An 18,830-nucleotide genomic window follows, 5' to 3' on the forward strand; every position below is an offset into this window, starting at 1 on the left:
TCTGTGTATTTCCTCAGTGTCTTCACTTTGAACCCAACAGCATTAACCTGTCAGGAAAGTTACAAATGTTCTGACTGAATTATGCAAACCACGGAGAAATAAAACTGCAAAAAGCATGGAGTCCTAGCTTTATTTCATAATTCACCACGCTCCCAGATCGAGCCAAATAAAACTTGACTTATTAAGTAGTCCGGCACATTCTGGCTCAAAACCCTGCAAAATATGCTTGAGAATATTAATCACACTTTGTATACCTTGCAAATCAAAATCAAACACACACACACACATGCAGACATGCACAGACTTTTTGTGATTACATTACTCATCAAATGAAAGCAGTGTCTCCCCCATTTCACCAGAATTCTTTGCAAAAGTCAAAACGATAGGTGTTACACCAGCACCACCAAAAGGTACAAGAGAAAATAACAGTTTTTGGCGATTCTTGCTCTCTTGGGGGTTTTTTTGTTTGTTTTTTTCCTTCCTCTGCAAAATTCAAACTTATAGCTCTGAAAATCAGATTAAGAATGCGCGCCTTGGCACTCTGTGACGATATTTATTTATCTCAATGAACACAAGCACAGGCACACAGCATGGAGAAACACATACTTTATGCTGAGGATTGGCATAGTGGCGGTGGAGCATAATTAGTAGGACATGGCTGTATAATTGGACTCTAATTGATATGAAGAGCAGTGGTTTAGCCCAGGTTATGTTGTACACATGCTGCCAGCCACAGGCAGGAAACACTCAATCTTGGTGCCATCTTCTGATTGATGTCTCTATAGCAGATGCCCTTCAACAATCAACACCCGCAATCTTTCTGTGACTATCTGGCCACCTGTCTATCTGTATGTAACATCTTCTGCTATTCATCTGTCATTTCTTACTTTGTGCCTAACTGTCTCACTATCTCTTTCTTTCTATCTCCATATTGATTTGTCCTGCCTTTCTCTGAAGGCATTCGCAACCTTTAGTCTGATGCTTTCAGGAGGGTAAAAGAGCAGCATTTGTAGTGGTGGAAGGTGAAAAGGCTAGGGTTTGTTTATGAGACACTGGCAGCCATGAAAGACTGTGTTCTTTCAAGTGCCCAGACAGCATCTACTGAAGGGAAATAAAAGCAACTTAAGATTAAAAGAAAATCAATTTTAGAAGTGCTTTTATTTACAAAGAAAATGGGTTACTAAGTCTCTCATTTTAACAAATAATGTTTAAAAAAAATGTTCTTTCAAAAATAGCAACTGAATCAAGAGAGGCACAGCTGGATACAAGAGGTTGTAGTGAATTTAAATAATTTGAAGATAGAATGAGGAAGCTCTTTGGAACAATTCTGTTCATGGATCGCACGCTGATGCAACGTGACCTTCAAGGACATTCCCCTCATTTACACAGCAATTAACCACTACCCTGTTGGTAAATTGAAAAAGAGACAAAAATCCTCTTTGGATTTAATAACAAACTCATTACCAGGGCCCAACAGGGCGGAACTGCCTTTTAATTAGAGCAACACCTGATTAACGCCCAATTAACAAAGCCAGAGCCACTTAATTCTCCCCCACTTTGGCAGGTTGAGAACATAAACATGAGCAGTCCAGCATCTGAGCGCTTCCTTTCCTCTTGGGAAGGTGTGAAAGAAAGTAAATAACGACTTGGGAGGCAGTTTGCTGTCTGGTGCCCCAAATGTTCTGCAGAACCAGCAGCTGCATGCAAGAAATGAAAGAGTTTTTCAAAAAAGGAAGCAGATGTAGGACTTGCAAGGGAAGAACTCTGCTTCACTACACATTCAAGACCCACGGGCTGGTGGGCAACTGTCCAAACAAAGAACCATAGCGCTCAACCACACAAGCTTCTGCTTCCCTTAAAAACATCCAGATACTTTTCTAAAAGGAACAACGCTTTTTAAACTGTGAGTTGCTGAAGGTTGCTTAGTCAGGATAAAAGCTAGAGTCTACCACAGGCAGACGAAGTTTTGTTGAACAGTTACAGTACAAAAAAAGTTTGGATATGTGCCTAGATCTTTTTTGTTGCTCTTTTCTATGGTATACACAGGAATGTATACACACACACACAACTGCTATTTAACTTTTAAAAAAAAAACATGTAAGCTGCTACGTGTAAATAAAACAGAATCGAATCATTTGCAACTAAATGAAAACTTGTATTTACTGAAAATAACTTAAAGACAAGATACGTGTTATACCGAGAAGTTTTATTGTTTTTTGATAACATTAAAAAAAATACAAAATGGGCAACAACAACAAAAAACAACAAAGTAACAAAATTCACAATTAATAAAGACTTGGTATAAAAAAAGAAAAGAAAAGAGAGTGTTTCAAAAGTCTAAAGGAGAAGAGTCCACCAGTGTGAAAGGTAGTGCAGGCAGACCGTTCAAGAACATTGTTTCTTGTTAGTCCTACAACGGACTGGCAGCCACTCAAAGATGTACCCCACGTCCTGCCAAATGACAGCTAGCTGACAATAGTTGGAATTCTGTTGATGCGCACCAATGTTTCTTACTGTAAAAATTGCAAAGAATTTGCAAGTGGGAATTTCCTTAACTACAGTGCAATCTACTATTAAAAGAAATGTGCATAAGGGACACGGCTGAAAACAAGTACTGAATGGCCATGATCTTCAGGCCCTCATGGAGCTCTGCATTAAAACAATGCTGTAGTTGAAATTATAGTCTGGGCTCACGAATATATCTGAGAACTACTCATCTGTTTATAAATAAACCCAAGTTAAATCTCCAAAAAAAGAAAAACATATGTAACAGACCAAAAATGCTTGTAATGTGTAAATCTGTCAACATTAATCAGTACCTATCATCTTTTACATGACAATTACTATTTGAAGTGTCACATGGCCATAACAATGACTTCAGGTAAGATATATCGCAGCAGCACTATTTAGATAAATGTACTAACTGAATGTCTTGTTTACGTAGATTGAACTCAGAGCCCTTTATACCTGGACCTGATCCTGGCTGAGGCACAAACCTATCATTAGTTGTGTATTTCACTAGTTGGTATGTTATTAGTCCTTAGTGTGTTGTGGTTTCATTTCAATCAACAAACCAGTGAACCAGTCAACAAACCAGAAAATGACTTCCACAGTAAGCCCAGCAGGAAACTTCAGTTCTTCTGACTTCAGGATTCTTTCAGTGCACAGTCCTTTAGCGTCATATTCATATTCATGTCCTTATTGTTTCTGAACTCCATTCAAAATTCAGACATATATTTCATCACACCCTTGTTGCTTTTGGGGCTAAAAGGATGAGAACTTTGACTAAAAGATTGTTCGTCGGCCTCAGATGGAGAGGAAATCCGCCATGGCTCCACAGCATTCTCCAAGTCAGGTAGAATGTCTGGCACGACAGCCTGTTCAACGATAAAGACGATCGGCTCCACGACGAGCAGCAGGGTCCAACCTAAAGCCCCCAGCCAATAGGAGGAGCCAAGACTGGAGAAGTCCTGACGGATTTCTTCACGGTGCTGATATGTGAAAAAAGACCAGCTCAGGAGGAAGAAGAAACCTGTAGACAGATGGCGAAAATGAGTCAACTCTAGTATGATTACCGCTAAAAGAAAAAAGGTATTAAGCACAATTATTACATGCCTGGAGCTTTAGGAAAGACTTTGCATGATAATGAACTGCAATTCCAAAGAAAATAAAGTCTCTGTGCGCTCCCCAGCGGGGTACATAAATGACTAGTACATGAAACAACTTCTGTAGGTGAGAGCTTGACATGAATGACATAAACCAAAAGGCCATTTGGAGGGTAGTTGGAAATGGAGAAACAGAATAACAGAAATCCAAGAAACACCGTGTTTACATATGTGGATGTCATAGGAAATGAATATATGTTACACACCTGTGGGGGCCATGGTGAACAGCAGCAGGGTAGTGGGGTAGAGCGCCTTTTGTACAATGAGGAGAGCGCGAGTGTTTGAGTAGGAGCGCACCGTCTGGGATGTCCAGCAGAGGGCAAACACCAGACACAGAGCAGCCGTGCTCACGGCCATCAGGAAGGAGAGAACTCCAAAGACCCTCTCTGCTTCCAGAGCTGCAGGACACAAAACAACAGACAAAAATTAGAATGGGTAACTACACTTATATTCATTTTTACACATTCATTTCCACTACGAGCATGATAAACACTACACAATGTCAAATTTCCCACAATATATCCCTTATTTTATCCTCGAATGCCTTTGCTAGAGAATGATCTGTGAGTGCACTTAGGATTAAATGTTTGGAAAACAGGATTATGCTGTTTTCCACCTCTACACTTTTATTCTGGCACTCCACCAGAGTAACTGTCCATACTTCACTATTCAATTAAGTCCTTATTTATTTAATACCAGCTGTTTTGCAGCACTTGAAGAGTCCACTGGAAAAAGGTAATAACCTATTAGCTCTGGGCTTTTTTTTTTTTAAAAAAAAACCCTGTTTCTTAAATGTCTACTTTCTTCTGTCTGGCCAAGTTTCACAAATTTGTCACAAGCCTTATATACTTTTTTTTTTCTAGAAATACCCCCAGGGGAGACGTGGGATGCGCTAAAAGAGTACCTAGAAAAATGATATTGTGCTGTTGCCAAATGACTGTATTTCCCAGCACTGTTGGTTTTTAAATGAAGTACATCAAATGACTATTATTCTGCTACTCCGGCAGATGATTTGATGCTTGACGAGAATGTGTATAAATAGGTTTCGGCCAGGAGCAGATGTATAAATGATGTCATTAGCTAATGTCACTGATGAAAACTGCAGGAAACCAAGTGTTCAGGGATAACCTTTATATGTTTATCTCCTTACCTGAAACTCAATATTCAGTATCGTTCTTTTTAATTTTAGAACAGACACAGCATAATATATCTCTTTAAGTCAACTTTGAACTATTGCAGTTAACAGCTATTTACTATATTTTTATCTTTTTAGTAAATTAATAATTTTGTGGTACTTCTTAATAATCTTAATATTGATCACTCATTCATTAGAGTTTCTTTTCAGCATGAGGAAAAGACTTTTTGTTGTTGTCATAACTGATATTTTTTCGTTGTATCATTAATCATTTCTAATCACCATTATTACTGTTATTTTTTTATATATTGTCAAGCAAAAAGACAACAACTATCTTGAGTCCCTTCTCATTTGCTTTCCTTCTTTGTGTATGAGAGCAGAGGACTTATACAATATTAGATTAATTGTTAAGAGCATAAACTCAGTTTATGTCAGTTTATGACACGAAATGAGATTTGAATGATAAAGACCGGGTTTTAGCTCACTAAAGATTTCGCAAGCACATTCAGTACAGAACTGAGCCTTAACAAAGAATGCAATTCACCCGGACAGAAGCAAGCTCAAACTTGTTTACTGCTGCAGAGAATCTCTTCTGTAACTCAGCGTTTTGTCAAATCTCCCTTTTGATATTGATCCTCTCTTGAGAAAAATAAATTCTCCTAAGGCTGAAGCAAGCAGAAGCAGTCTTATCAAAACAGCACAGCAAAGATGTGCTTAAGTCTCATTAAATGTGCTGCCTTTCCTAACACATTTTAGTCAGTCAAACCTTTAACCTAACACAGAGTGAAAGCTTAAGACAGATACGAGATTTGTTGACTGCAGAGTGGTGTCAGAGAAGCGTTTGGCTCACCGTTGATGCCAATATCATCTTTAGGATTCGTCTGGTCGCTTTCAGTGGCGTTCCACTCCGTCCACAGTCCCCTGTCCTTCACCCAGTAAGGTGTCCAGACTGCATAGCACACACACAGGCACCCCACTAATCCCAAACAGGACTGTGAAAACCTGAAGCGACCGATCGAGTCATCCAGCTCAAGAAACTTCATTTTGACACCGCTAAAAGAGACAGGGGCGAGGATAAACAAGAGTGTAATTAGGATGTGCTGAAGTTCAGCGACAGAGGGATAATCTGTCTTAAAAGTAACCTTGGCATTTAGATTATTTAAATGAGCTTTACAAATATAAAAGCCCTGGCTTACCTTTGTTGTTGTTGTTGAAGGGAAAAAAGCTGTCAGGAACCAAGCTGTGAGGTTAAACTCTGATTTGAGTTTGCCGAAAAGTAGAAGAAAGTGTAAAAGTAGTGCTGTGCCAAAACTACTGTACAAACACTTCCAGCACTCATTTGACATATGAGATAATATGCTTACAACCACAACAGATCAAACCCTCCACCGTCGCAGTGGAAACTCCCACCCATCAGGGCTGAAATTTCCCCTTGAATTCTCCACTGTGACTTGCCGAATCGCTGTATAGAGAAAGTGAAAGCTCCAGCAACAGCCATTCAATATTTGAGGAAGCAGAAGTTTATGTGTCTAAAAGCAAACAGAGTTGAATAGGTTCGAAAAGCTCGATCTACAAGTCCCTTAACAGTTCAGCGATTATGTTCGACTGCAATAAACAAATCAGACCCTTGTCATGTAGAAAGTGTGTGGGGGGTGTCGTCGGGTCATTACGCATCACGAAACGGTTAAGGAAATCCCACTCGCTGTCACAGACAGTGGGCTACAAAGTGTTGTCAGCCAATAGCGTCTTCAGCATCAGATATCTCCCCCTGTTCGTCACTCTACTCTCACCACCTTCACTTTCCTTTGCAGCAGCGGAACAGAGCCCACAGCCCACCCATGCCAAAGAACAAAAGATAATGTCACACTGAAACAAACAAAGAGCACACAAAATAACACATCTCCAGCTAAAGGCTACTAACTCTAAATGAATAACAGTCAAGAAAATAAATAATACGTCCTGTATTTATTTGTGGACTATTAACTTTACAGCAAGTACAATTCATTTTGACAAAATAAACCGCGTAAGATGAAAATCAGAAACATTTACAATTCATAAGAAAAGAGACTTGTAGTGTTTGATGTTAGGACACATCTGATTTTTGGTTGTTCTATTTGGCATCCACTTAGAATATCAGCAAATAAATCCACTTCTCAGCTTAACAATAAGGCCTCAAGACGCATACAGAAAAGTACTCCGTCCTGTTCTTAATGCCAGGCCGGGTTTTTTCTTTACTTCTCTTTAACCTGGTCTCAGCTATTTCATTCCTCAAAAACAGACATCAGAGCTGACCTTGTGTCAGGTGTTTGTGTCAAGCTTTTCACCATAAACACAGGAAGCAAGAGGGATGCTTAAGTACTGCCTCTTGAAATTTGGCAGCTACATTCGTGCCTGTATAATCCTAAGCTTACTTTCTGGCTCTTTGCAGCAGGACCTTGAACACATCAAAAATTTCTGGGTCCTCCCCAGCAGACAGCTCTGGAGTGCTTTTCTCCAGCCAATCAGAGGAACGGATCTGATGCCTGAGAGTACCGATCAGCGTGTCAAGACTCTCTGTGGGCTTAGAGGCTTGGCAGTCTTCAGTGGCCAGCGAGCCTGTGTCAGGAACAGGGCTATCCCTCTCCTTCAGCTGATCTGATGAATTGTTCTCGGGTAAGGTTTTTGGATTGACAGTAGCAGCATTGTCTGAACCTGCATTGTCCTTTTTTACTGGCTTTTGGCTCTCCTCACTGGTTTGTTTGCTGTCCGGGACTCGCATTTTTGCTTCAGTTTCTTTTAAAGCCTCTCTAATTCGCTTAAGGCCTGAAAAACCACAAAACAAAGTGACAAAATAAGTCAGTACAACATAAACCTTTGAATGAATAAATTATATCACAAATATGTGCTAATCACTGTCTAGTATAAGCACAGGGTGACAAAGCATTCTACATATTTAATCCAGAAAGCTGTAAACTTTAAAATAATAGCATATAAACAAAGTATAACTATGGTAGATTTAAAAATACAGAAACAATTAAATATTAACAATTAAAGCCTTTACTATTATAATTTGAAAGATATCGCTGTACTAGAATGCTAAACTAAAGGATGTTTTTTTTTTTTTTTTTTTTAAATCAACCGATTAGGTCATTACAGACTACTCAGTCTTCTTCTTTTGGAATCGGAGAGGTTAACATCAAGCCAAGAACTTTCTGCATACACTATCTCAAAAATAGCTATGAGGAAAATGAATGAATTAAGATTTTTATCCTCATTTTTATAAATGTTGAGCAAGAATGAGGAGCAATTTTCATGTGTTTAACTATTCTTTTTCAGTTTTTCATAATAGACCAAGGATAGCAAAGGACTTGGGCAGGAAATTTGTGGTAAAATTTAAAGGATATGACCTTTACTCTCCCTCCCTCAATGCAATAACAGCTAATCGTACCTTAGAACCAGAGTCCACTGAAAAGAGCTGCTTGTTTGCAGCTGTTTTGCTTTCAGCTTTATATTAAGGAACTGATTTTAGATCACTGACTTGGCCATTGAAGAACATCCCATTTCTTTCAATCTCATTTCTTCTTTTCTTTGAAAGACTCTTGGGTTGCTTTTCTAGTATTCTTGTGTCATTATCCATTTGCACTGTGAACAACATAGGTGTACAATAGTTTTGTTTTTCACTGCTTCTTTGGACCAACAAATCTGGTCCAATGTTAATGGCTCACTGCTCTTCCTAAAACAGAGAGTAGGTGAACGGCTGTGTGTGAATGTGTGTGTGAATGGGTGGATGATTGTGTATAGTGTAAAGCGCTTTGGGGTCCTTAGGACCAAGTAAAGCGCTATACAAATACAGGCCATTTACCTTTTTTTTTTAACGGCTGAGAGGGCATAAACAGCCTGGCCAAGAGAGACTACGAGTGTTGTTGGTACTGACCAAGCTGAAGGTGGTGCTGTTGGTCTGCAAAGACGATGCGGAACCACCCGGGCACTGAACAGCAGAACGCTTGGCCACAACTGAGCAGCAGCTTGTGCCTGAGGAAACATTTCCAAAGAGACAGCTCCTCCTCAAATGATGACTCTTGGAGATACTACCAAAACAGAAGTGACAAATCAAACCTAAAGAATATATATCTCAAAAGAATGAGAAGAATGTTGCGTTCATATGCAAGCCATTTCAATTCGACTTCGGTCTTGTTACCTTTCTAAGGTCAGCCCAGACATACAGTGTCGCGGGCCTGTCTAGAAACGGGATGCCCATACTGAGCAGCTCTCCAGTCAAGTAGCTGCACGCAGCTTTCAGCCTGCGTCTGTTCTCAGGCAAAAATTCCTCATTGATCCACTCTACAACACGAGAATGCCAAGTGACAGTCGGCAAGTGTAAATTAAATGTTACAAGTCTTTCTGCAGCAGAGGCCCCATGCTGTGCTTGTCATATCAGAGAAAGCAAAAAAGGGAGGCTCGTGTTTCTTGAAAGCATGGAACGCACAAAGTAGAACAGTGGAATTGTTAAAATGCTTGCATCAAAAGTAATTTGCATTTATGAATATAAATTCCGCTATACACAAAATGCTTGTTTTGTGTAAAGCGTGCTGGATAATTTTGTCCAAATTGTGCTCATGTTAGGATTATTTTCCAAGTGGTTTTTCTGATAAATCTGATGTTACAACAGCAGTGTGACTGCAAAAGAACACAAAAAGCTCAGATCTTACCTTTATCCTGAAGCAGTTGTGCAACCTGGTGCTGGGTAGTCCCAGAGACACCATGAAAAGAGCCCAATTTGGCCAAAGCCTCCACGAGGTCTCTGTTCTCCGTATATAAAGTGCCTATTCTGATTCCTGCCATTGCAAAGTCCTAGAAAGGACATGACAAAGTCAATGAAAAATAATGAACTGTGAAAGCAATGTATACGGTTATTGAAAGTCTCACAGTTTTCCACTTCCAGGCCTCTGTACAGCACATACCTTGCTCATTCCCCACATTATATGCGTCCTCTGTGGATCGGGCAAACTGAAATAAGGGCACATCATTATGAGATAAGTGGATGTCTTCAGCAGCAGTTATGATGATTCAAGGTCTAACAGACTAATCATGCGGAGGTTAGGTTCACGCAGTACCTGTCTGCACTGAGGACACTCTGAAAGGTGACAGATTCATCAAACACTGTCAGCATGTACACTTCATCTACAATGGCATGGAGAGCATTTCTAAAGCAGGGAAGGAGACAGGAAGATAACATAAATATATACATATTTTCAGTGCAGCAATAATAAGGCCTGGTTTTATATTCTTAATGGATATTTAAGACAAGGAAAATGCAACATCAATGTAAAACGGTTCCTTCAACGCCCAGTGTCACTGTAAAAGCACTGTGGTTTATGGTTACAACAGCTCAGTGCCTGGAAGGGTCTGTGCAGGGAATTACTCTGGCAAGATCATTTAGAAAACAATAGATGTTGCAGGAGTCTCTTTGGCACATGGCTGCACTTGACAATATGCTGGTGATTAAGAGAGGTCGTAAAACTCCGTCAAGAACGTTTGATATTCCACACACGGGACAGAGCTCTCCGTCATAAAATAAAACAGATCACAGTAGGAACTATATGCAGTGACTTGGCAAAGCGCTTAAAGGAACCACAGGAATGTAGAGCAAGAGGATTACAGCGTTAGGCCGCAGTGTGAGATAATAGTGAGGCAAACATACCTTTTGGCAAACTCCAGGAAGGTAATCATTTCCTTCAGGCTGTAGATTTCAGCCAGAGGGTTGTGGGGGTTCATCAGGATAACGCCGCGAATTGTCAACCCCTTAAAGAAATGGCAGGTTCAACTGGAAGTAAACAGGACCTGCTACACTGTACCTTCACAGTCTTTACAGATAAACTGAAAAAAAAAAGTCTCTGAGAAGAACAAAGCATCCAAGGTGTTTATCTACGCTGAGAATTTTGCTCGAGTAATTTTGTCTTTCTTTTAACATTTAAATGTTACTGTTTCAAACCAGCATGCCTTCACACGTTACCTCTTCCTTAGCTCTTTGCAGACCTTCTTCTAGTTTCCGTACAGTGAGGCGGAAGGGTCGGTTATCTTTGCCATCAGCCTTTAAAAACAAAAGAAAAAGCAGCCCAGCTGAATAGGGGCCATTACATTCCAGTGTGCACAAAAACATCCATTTCAAATGCAAAATGCTGCAAGTAACTCAGGTTGTGCCTTCCTACCTCACAATCAAGGGGAACATGGAAGAGTTTTGCATCGCTATACAGATGAAGATCTTCAGTGATGACGCCGTAGAAAGGAGTCGGAATAAGGATGGCATCTACGGGATGCAAAACACACAAAACAGGTTAAAATATGCACTTTTTTATTATCTCACTTTTCATTTTAGTATACAAATAACTAAATGTGCACATATAATCTGTATCATATTGTATTTTCATGGGTGTATATACTGCACAGCAAATGCTAACTGAGCCATATCTGGTACTATTTTGAGTTGTTACTGGTCATTGCCTTTGCTAACATGGAACCAAAATCACCAACGAAAAGCATCTGCTGATTTCAAAAACATCCCACTAATGACTGACTCACTCTGCCTTAGTGATTCAGGTAGGCAGTAAATAGGTAAATACCAGCTGACTCTGAGGCTCATGTTTTTTTTTTAACGTTGTGACTGAGCAAAACAATTTACTGCGCTGCTTAAAATGAAGCTTCGCCAGCAGAGGTAAACAGAATGCGCAATTTATGTGGCTGGGTGTTTTCTTTAAAATAAGTCTGCGTAATCCTTCCAATTATCTGTTAAACAAGCAAAAGAGGAACGCGGACTCGACTTCCTCTCTACCGCGCACTCATTTTTATTCATACGGTACAGATATGGATGCATTAAATGAATTGTACGTCAAAGCATATCTGAACCTACCTTTAGGATCACAAATTACTGCAGCAATACATGAGAAGAGGGAACCACAGCCATTCATCACCACAACCTGGACAAACACAGGCATCCACTGTGTTATGAAAGACCCAATTATGGCATGAGTCCTGATAAATGTGCTTTAAATTAATCCACCTACTAAACCTGCTATTCATTCCTGTGCAAATTAAGTTGGTGAACCCAGAACTGCTGTCAGTTCAATTGTAGTGTTTGACATTTTTTGATCATTAGTGAAATAAAGCATTCAGCTCAATATCCTTCATTTTTGATAAAAAATGAGAGGCTATAATCCAGAGCATTAGTATAAAAGTGGAATAAAGGCTTATTTGTCAGTAATTATGTTATTTGCTGGACATCGCTATGAGTCACAAGATGAGGACTTTATTTACACAACCTGGGGATTTATTACATCTTCTACCCTTTATCCTGTATACTGTGTGTCAAATATTATTATCTTAAGGGTCAATAACATTTATGGAGTCATTATATAGGAGTTGTGCAATATAGCTCCGTGGCATTGTGCAGGAAAGAGTATAAAGTCCTCAGGATTGTGCTTACTGCAAGGTGAGTGATTAATAAAAAGGTGTTCCAGTTTTACCTTTGTTATTAATATGATTCCCTTAACGCACTAAGGTTTTTACATATACAACTGGCTGTGGCTGCCGTCTTAAACACATTTCATATATTACTTACAGTGCATACTATTTCAATAATAAAAGCAATACCCACGTTGTCAGCTTTTAATGGGTTTGGAGAACAACAGTAGCGAGTCAGGAATTTTGCAACTGCCACCCTGAGGCTGAGAAAGAGCGAGACGGAAAGGTCATGGGGTTAATGTGCACAGTGAAAGGTTGTTGTTAAAAATGTAACTTCACCATGAGTCACATAACAAATGTGATCCTCATTAAGAAAAGATTAAAAATAAATGTGCATTTAAGTGTCTTACAAAGCGTGCCCCCTCCAGTCTGAATACTGCAACAAGGATGGGTTGATGTGCAGCATGTCAGGCTTGGTCAGCTGTAGCAGAAAAGGAAATGGGATTTTTTTTGTCAAAGAGCAGGCAGAATAATTCATAATAATAAGTAATAACAAGTAAATGGCTATACACATATCATTATAGACTGCATTGAATCTAATATTTATCTTACCCGTTTATGAAGAAGATCATAACAAAGTTTGTTCTCACTGGTCCCCATGTTGATAATACCCTGGAAAAAGAAGGAGCTTTTAATAAATGCTTAAGCATCTGTGACTGGTGTTTACAACATTGTGCTCCCTTACATCAGGGTTGTCTGTATCATGGTGCCGGTCCATTCCATATTGGATGTAGCCCTCCTGGAGGATACCTTCATGGAGTCGGATGCTATTACCACGCTCAGACAGGTAGATGCTATTGCCGGGACCTTCCTCACCCCTCAGTGTTTCCAAAGCATTCTGAGACAGTTTGCAGGCCTTGACAGATCTGAGCTGTGACTTTTTTGTCTCCTGATTAAAAACAGACTCTGTCGTGGGAGCCTCTGGAGGTGGCTGGGATGAAGATGAAGGAGCAGAGGGGGCAGGCGTTGTTATCAGCGAAGCTGAAAAACGAGCTAAGGGTGAGGTGGCGGGGTCGCTTTGTGTTGTGGTTTGCGTACCCTCTCTGACAGCGAGCAACACCCCCGTGAGCATGCTGAACAGGCGGAGCTCATGCTGACGCTCTTGTTCTGCCCTCCTCTCCTCCCGCTGCTCCCTGCGCTCCTCCGCCTGTAGCTCTCTCTCCAGCCGCGCCTCCTCCAGTGAGAGGAGACGTTCCTCTGCAGACTGCTGCCAGTTCAGGAAGCTGGCTAGGGCTTTATCCAGTCTCTCCTGACCACCGCATCTACCGCCCCCATGGCACCATGATGTTTTACCACCCCGGCGCCGCTTCCTCTGTCTCACTGAGGTCTGTTGACGAGAACCCTCCTTTCTGGGCTCGTCGGATGTGTCGTGTGACACGGGACCACCAGCAGCCAAGGTGGTGGCTGTAGCAGAGCCAGTCATGTTCAGGTCACTAAAACCTGAGAATGTAAAGAAGAGAAATAAGATTTTAGCCTGCTATCAATTTTATAAACATATGCTGATTCTAACTAATAATAATAATAATAATAATGATAGTTATCGGCTGACAACCTGAAGGTGAAATTCTTGTATTAAGTGTGCTCTCGGCTCGGCTCAGGGTGTCTTCTGGCTCCAGTAGAGACTGCCCATCAGTTTCCTGATCATCTCCAGAACCATAGTACATCTCAGGCGGTGCCTCTCCGGAGTTCAGCATGCTCTCCTCCACATCTTCACATTTGATATCCAGCGGATCTCCAGCTTTTGGGGGCTGGCCAAAGAGAAACCCACCGGAGGAAGCAGGACCAAAAGAGCCCGCTGGCACTCCTTGCAGGTATGCCTCAGGTGCCCCAGAGGTCTGGAAAACCTGTTGAGCTATGACAGCTCCGCCTAGGGAGGAGTAAGTAATAGCCGGCCGATTCGCCAGCACTCTGTCCATCACATCATAAAACTTCCAAGACCTCATTTTGTGGTTGTCCTTGATGCGGCGGTACTCCAGCTTCATCTTTTTAATCTTCTCCCTGCACTGGTCTCCTGTGCGGTAGATGCCCTTTTCACGCAAAATGTGGGCGATACGGTCAAACACGCGCTGGTTGCGCAGTGAACTCTCCAGTTCAATCTGCACCGACTCGTCGGACCACAGCTGGAGCAGCTCCACAATCTCCGGGTCAGTCCAGTTGCTGCCTCGCTCATGCCTCCTACCGCGGAAGTCCATCGTCTAAGTTAGAGGAGGATTTCTGCAACACGGGATGATGATAGCGAAAACGAGCAGGCGGCCTCTGTCAGGCCAACTTCAGGCACGCCGACACACGCTGGATTTTAAATGCATTACTCATGCAGTAAAAGTGTAGGTTATACCAACTCACTGTAGTTTCTCTCACCTTAAATCAAAAATGCAGCGCTCCGAAATGAGACCACTGTGGAGCTGTCACTCTCATGTGACATCCACGTAGCCCGATACATGTCACGGATGGTTAACCCGGTTTGGCAAAGGTTTGTCCAGCTGGGGTTAAGATCTGTAAATATTTCTCACAGCAAATGTTGTAATAACTTGGAGAAACGGGGAATAGACGCGCACTAAGATATCTACATCCGGGTTGACGGCACATGCGTGCTGTCCTTATTCCGGGATAACTTTGGTCCGTGTTATAACGCTGGAGCTGCTGAAAGCGGGCTGGTTTTCACTTATACCAGGCTGTAACGGGGTAGACGTAACCATGCGAGTCAGACTCAAACGGGGAGCTTTGTGTTATAGCCCCCTCTACTGGTTCCAGTGCTGTTTTGTTCGGTTTTTTTGTAAGTTCAGTTCATATCCAGGAGATGGCAGTCACACACAGGTGTACAAATCAAGCCAGCCTTAAAGCATGGATGCGTGTTTTGTATACAGTCATGTCCCGGAATTCCTCCTGTGAGGATAAACTAATCAGCGTTGCAGCTTGAAACAGGCATAATTTTGACACAGTCATCCAATTTCTTTAGTTGTTACTTTAACCATTCTTATATTTATTTAGACTTTTAACTAGTTCATCATAAAAGTAAAAATAATACGATGATACGAATGTTATTATTTATCCTGCTATTGTCAAATGAAAAAAGGGATTAGCGTGACTTTAGGCGAGCTACACAACAGCTGGCCCCGTCCCTATAGGAGACTGCGACGATACACATCAAGCGCACACTATAAGCCGCTCGCTCTAAACGTGACGTATTTCCTGGAGAAAAGGGTTAGTGGCAAGTTGTTGTAATTTTCGTCCAATCCTGAACCGCTTTATTGTATTGGCACACAGCGGCTTATTTTCCCCTTTGTCTGTCCGTGCTGTTTAATTTGTACGTGTGTAAATTAAAAACAGCACTACTCCAGCCAGCAAACAAACCACGTGAAATGACTTAAACCTATTAGAAGAAGCCTCCGAAGACATAACTGGGCTCGACGGTGGAAGTTAACTGGCAAAATATAACCATGGTGGCTGTAAGTTGGTGGAGGATGACAAGCAAGACGGGATAGTTGAACTGAGCACTTTTAGGTGAAGATGGGTGCATGCGGGTAGCCTTGTAAATAATCTCCCGGACCGAGTAAAGGACGCACAGTGTCAGGTTAGATGTAAAGTTGCAAGTGAAACCCGCAGAAGGAGGAATGGGAGTCTCCGCACGGAGGGAGGATGAGGAGGCATGCCGTCTCGGTCCTCACTGGTGTTTGACTTGCTAAGGTAACTCCTACGGCTGACAGCCGCTTTACTGTTTTGCTATTTTTTTTTCTTCTTCTTCTTCTTTTTAATCCGTGAGTTTTTGATGCGTTCAAAGCTGGGAGGGGAGCTGTGCCAGAGTGGGTGGGAACAATGGGAGTATTAGCGGAAAGCGTTTCAGTAGTCTGCCAGCGCTGCCAACAGCGCTCACCAGTCCTCCCAGTCAGGTGAATGCTTCTCCAGTCTAGATAACAAGATTTTTTATTTTATTTTTTTAAACCAGTACAGGGGATTCTTTTTTTTTTTATTCATTTATTGGTAGAGACATGACTTAGTGACATAGTTGGCCAGCTCTGCTCAGACGCGCTCCTCTGCTGAAGTTTATTGGTGGTAAGATAACACGATTGTCCTTAACTGTTGTATTTACAGTGCTGCTTTCTGCAGGATGTCACATTTGGCTCGGCTAATTCAGTTTACAGTCTGCTTTCCACTGTCCTCTGCCTGTCTTGCGCGCACACTCTTATTTTTGCGGTCTCATAGTTATTCAACCTGACGCTTTAATAGGGAGTAAAGCTAATCAAGTGCATTTATCTGTGTATGGTGAAGATAGCTGTAGTAAATTTCACTCAGTTCTGTTTGTCTGGCAGGGGTGAAAAACACCAAAGCAGTGCGTTAGTCTCCGTCAAACACTGTATATATGCTTGAAGAGCAGCTCAGTTTGAGCAAACAAGCTGCAAAACTAAACCTAAAGTAATCCAAGTCCTGCTGTCCCTACCCCGTGGGTAATATTGTTTGTACTTCTAGTGCAGTTCCCACCAGAAGTAAACCCAAGAAGGAAGTCAAGGTCACCAGTTGTTGAGGCAAAAAGTATGGCTCAGGGCATCCTTCTTATTCCGACTACGCTACATCACCACATCAAAGACTGACTGATGTTCTGTGCTTTTCCTTTAGGTCTAGGCAAAGGTGCCTTCTTAAGTTTATATAGATAGTGAAAGACTTTGCCGTCAACCTCCAGCCTCCAATCTCCACTCAGTTTGTCACCTGTACTCCTAAATCCAGTACTAGTGGTCCTAGAGGTGTGAGCCCTTAGCAGCACATGGTTTATAAGAGATATAAAACAGGAATGCAGTGGAGGAGAAATAAGTAGGGAGACAAACTTGTCAACAATATAACTCATCTATAAAGTAGGAAGGAGGTTGTCTTAGATGAGGGGGAAGTTTACCGCGGGGATAAATGCCAAGATTCAGATGGCTGTTAAAAATGGGGTTGGATGTCTCTGTGGGACATTACTTACAGAATTGATTCTTCCTCCTGGACACAGTGATGCTGCTGCCCCAGACAACATTTTTATCAGGCTTTTCCATCTCTGTAACTTATAGACAGTGGGAGCCAGGATGGATTAGGCTTTAGTGGCAGTCAGTCATGGCGTTCTCACTCGCTACACGGCGTGTCTCAGATGATCACCGCACAGCTCACATCCCGCCGTGTAGCACAGTCCTGATAGAGCACAACATGCCTGTGCAGTGCCTCTGGCTTTCCAATCGCACTCTAACTTGGAGCAATTTTCCCTCGCAGGAAAGAATACTTGGCTGTCAGTGATACTTCACAAATGCTGCAGCATGGTTGTGTGCCTTGGTTTTCTGTGAGAGGCCGGCCCAGAGCACATGGTGGGTGTAGATTTGGCTGGTGGGCAGCCTGAAATAGAGCTGGAGTGCTGCATATGGTCTGTCACAGCTTTGTGTTCTTGTCATTGCTAATGGAAATTGGCAGTTGCTCTCCATCAAGTAAAGAAATGGATATTGATTAAAAAAAGAAATCTATCTATACCAGTTCCATTATTGATTCTGCTTGCAGACTCTTTATCGATTCACATATGATTAATTTTTTGATTATTTTTTTTTCTTGCGGAGGGAAGACAAACTAGGTGTTCATGGGTTAAATGAACTTTTTTTCATTTCTGAGTCTGAACAGAGTGCAACAGCAGGAAAAAAAACTTTGTTGTGACTCAGGTGTACAGAACCTCTAGTGCCATGAGTTTGACGTTATGGGTTTGCAGCACGGGAGCTGTTATAAAAATAATCCAGAACTGATATTCTTGGAAGCACACGATTCCGATGGATTGGAAAGTTTGGAATGGTTCTTGATGCAACTTGTTCTTTATTCTCATCTGTCAGCAAGGGTGGATGCTATTTTGTCTCATTATGTTTGTCATGTCGCTCCGGACTGAACCAATTGCACATTGTGTCCCTTTCTGTTGTTTTGTACATATTCCTCTAGTTTGTATATATTCCTCCAGACTGTATATATTTCTTCTGTTTGCTATTTATTCCTGATGTCTTTAATTTTTATTTATTTTTTTACTCCTGCACAGTTGGCGTGGAGCACCCATAATTTCTTTGTACATGTACAGTAACAATAAAGGGCTATTCTATTCTATTAAACTCCTTGTCAGATAAATCACATTTAACCTACTGGGAATACTTGTGATAGCGGTGTGCTGTTGACTAAACAGCTGCTCCAGAGCTTTGGGAAATCAAGTCTTTTCCAACTAAAAGAAAATAATATTTTGAATTTTCTTAAGAATTGAGTTTGATTCAGGTTCACGCTGCTGACAATATTGCTTCATTTGACTGATGGTGTTTGAGTTAGTATTAAATGTTGTGCCCTTGTTATTTATTTATCTTTGCACTCAGCAACAATTACTGAGTTTTATGTCAAATACCAATTTTGAAAGCGGAACATTTTAAGATAAATAATGACTGGATGATGTTATTTTTTTAATGTAATTTATGTTTGGCAAGGATACCTCTAATTTGGTTACAAGAAAGCAATAACGAAGATATGTAAAGTCGTTATAGCTGGATAAAAAGCTT

The 18,830-nt window shown here is 41.3% G+C and overlaps 3 protein-coding genes across 9 annotated transcripts in view; 1 reads left to right on the forward strand and 2 right to left on the reverse strand.

Moving 5' to 3' along the window:
- Positions 1-1,987: 1,987 nt before the first annotated feature.
- Positions 1,988-6,236, reverse strand: LOC146569458 (uncharacterized). Of its 3 annotated transcripts, XM_085281779.1 has the most exons (5): positions 6,165-6,236; positions 5,997-6,055; positions 5,651-5,853; positions 3,872-4,063; positions 1,988-3,532 (listed from the first exon to the last, which is right to left on the reverse strand). In XM_085281779.1, the coding sequence occupies exons 3-5, from the start codon at positions 5,841-5,843 to the stop codon at positions 3,219-3,221; spliced, it is 699 nt and encodes a 232-aa protein (XP_085137905.1). In that variant the 5' UTR covers positions 5,844-5,853; positions 5,997-6,055; positions 6,165-6,236; the 3' UTR covers positions 1,988-3,218. The 3 variants fall into 3 exon arrangements, with proteins under 3 accessions (XP_085137905.1, XP_085137904.1, XP_085137903.1); XM_085281778.1 differs by lacking the exon at positions 6,165-6,236 and having other exon boundaries at positions 5,997-6,130; XM_085281777.1 differs by lacking the exon at positions 6,165-6,236 and having other exon boundaries at positions 5,651-6,146.
- Positions 6,237-7,207: 971 nt separating this feature from the next.
- Positions 7,208-14,914, reverse strand: accs (1-aminocyclopropane-1-carboxylate synthase homolog (Arabidopsis)(non-functional)). 4 transcript variants are annotated; one of them, XM_085281773.1, is made up of 15 exons: positions 13,850-14,914; positions 12,983-13,737; positions 12,850-12,909; positions 12,648-12,718; positions 12,431-12,500; positions 11,687-11,753; positions 10,989-11,086; positions 10,793-10,870; positions 10,481-10,581; positions 9,894-9,983; positions 9,741-9,786; positions 9,489-9,630; positions 8,978-9,120; positions 8,714-8,867; positions 7,208-7,602 (listed from the first exon to the last, which is right to left on the reverse strand). In XM_085281773.1, the coding sequence occupies exons 1-15, from the start codon at positions 14,487-14,489 to the stop codon at positions 7,208-7,210; spliced, it is 2,910 nt and encodes a 969-aa protein (XP_085137899.1). In that variant the 5' UTR covers positions 14,490-14,914. The 4 variants fall into 4 exon arrangements, with proteins under 4 accessions (XP_085137899.1, XP_085137902.1, XP_085137901.1 ...); XM_085281776.1 differs by having other exon boundaries at positions 7,467-7,602; positions 8,714-8,811; XM_085281775.1 differs by having other exon boundaries at positions 7,488-7,602; positions 8,642-8,811.
- Positions 14,915-15,464: 550 nt separating this feature from the next.
- Positions 15,465-18,830, forward strand: part of furinb (furin (paired basic amino acid cleaving enzyme) b) — a 118,392-nt gene continuing 115,026 nt past the window's right edge. The window contains exon 1 of one of the 2 annotated variants that reach the window (XM_085281787.1): positions 15,465-16,347. The gene's annotated coding sequence lies outside the window, so the exon portion shown is untranslated. The remainder of the gene's footprint in view (positions 16,348-18,830) is intronic. The other variant, XM_085281786.1, reaches the window with a different exon arrangement.

The sequence above is a fragment of the Mchenga conophoros genome, linkage group LG7 (genome assembly GCF_057382185.1).
Source record: "Mchenga conophoros isolate Kocher_MC1m ecotype Shallow Benthic linkage group LG7, M_conophoros_male_GT1.1, whole genome shotgun sequence".
Lineage (NCBI taxonomy): Eukaryota > Metazoa > Chordata > Actinopteri > Cichliformes > Cichlidae > Mchenga > Mchenga conophoros.

Coding starts and splice junctions, on each gene's coding strand:
- accs (XM_085281773.1), bottom strand. CDS start 14,489: ATGGACTTCCGCGGTAGGAGGCATGAGCGAGGCAGCAACTGGACTGAC. Junction 9,787..9,893: donor AGTGTCCTCAGTGCAGACAG/GTACTGCGTGAA, acceptor CCCTTATTTCAG/TTTGCCCGATCCACAGAGGA. Junction 9,631..9,740: donor TAATGTGGGGAATGAGCAAG/GTATGTGCTGTA, acceptor TGTCCTTTCTAG/GACTTTGCAATGGCAGGAAT.
- LOC146569458 (XM_085281777.1), bottom strand. CDS start 6,146: ATGTCAAATGAGTGCTGGAAGTGTTTGTACAGTAGTTTTGGCACAGCA. Junction 4,064..5,650: donor AGATGATATTGGCATCAACG/GTGAGCCAAACG, acceptor TGTGTCCTGCAG/CTCTGGAAGCAGAGAGGGTC. Junction 3,533..3,871: donor GTTCACCATGGCCCCCACAG/GTGTGTAACATA, acceptor ATCTGTCTACAG/GTTTCTTCTTCCTCCTGAGC.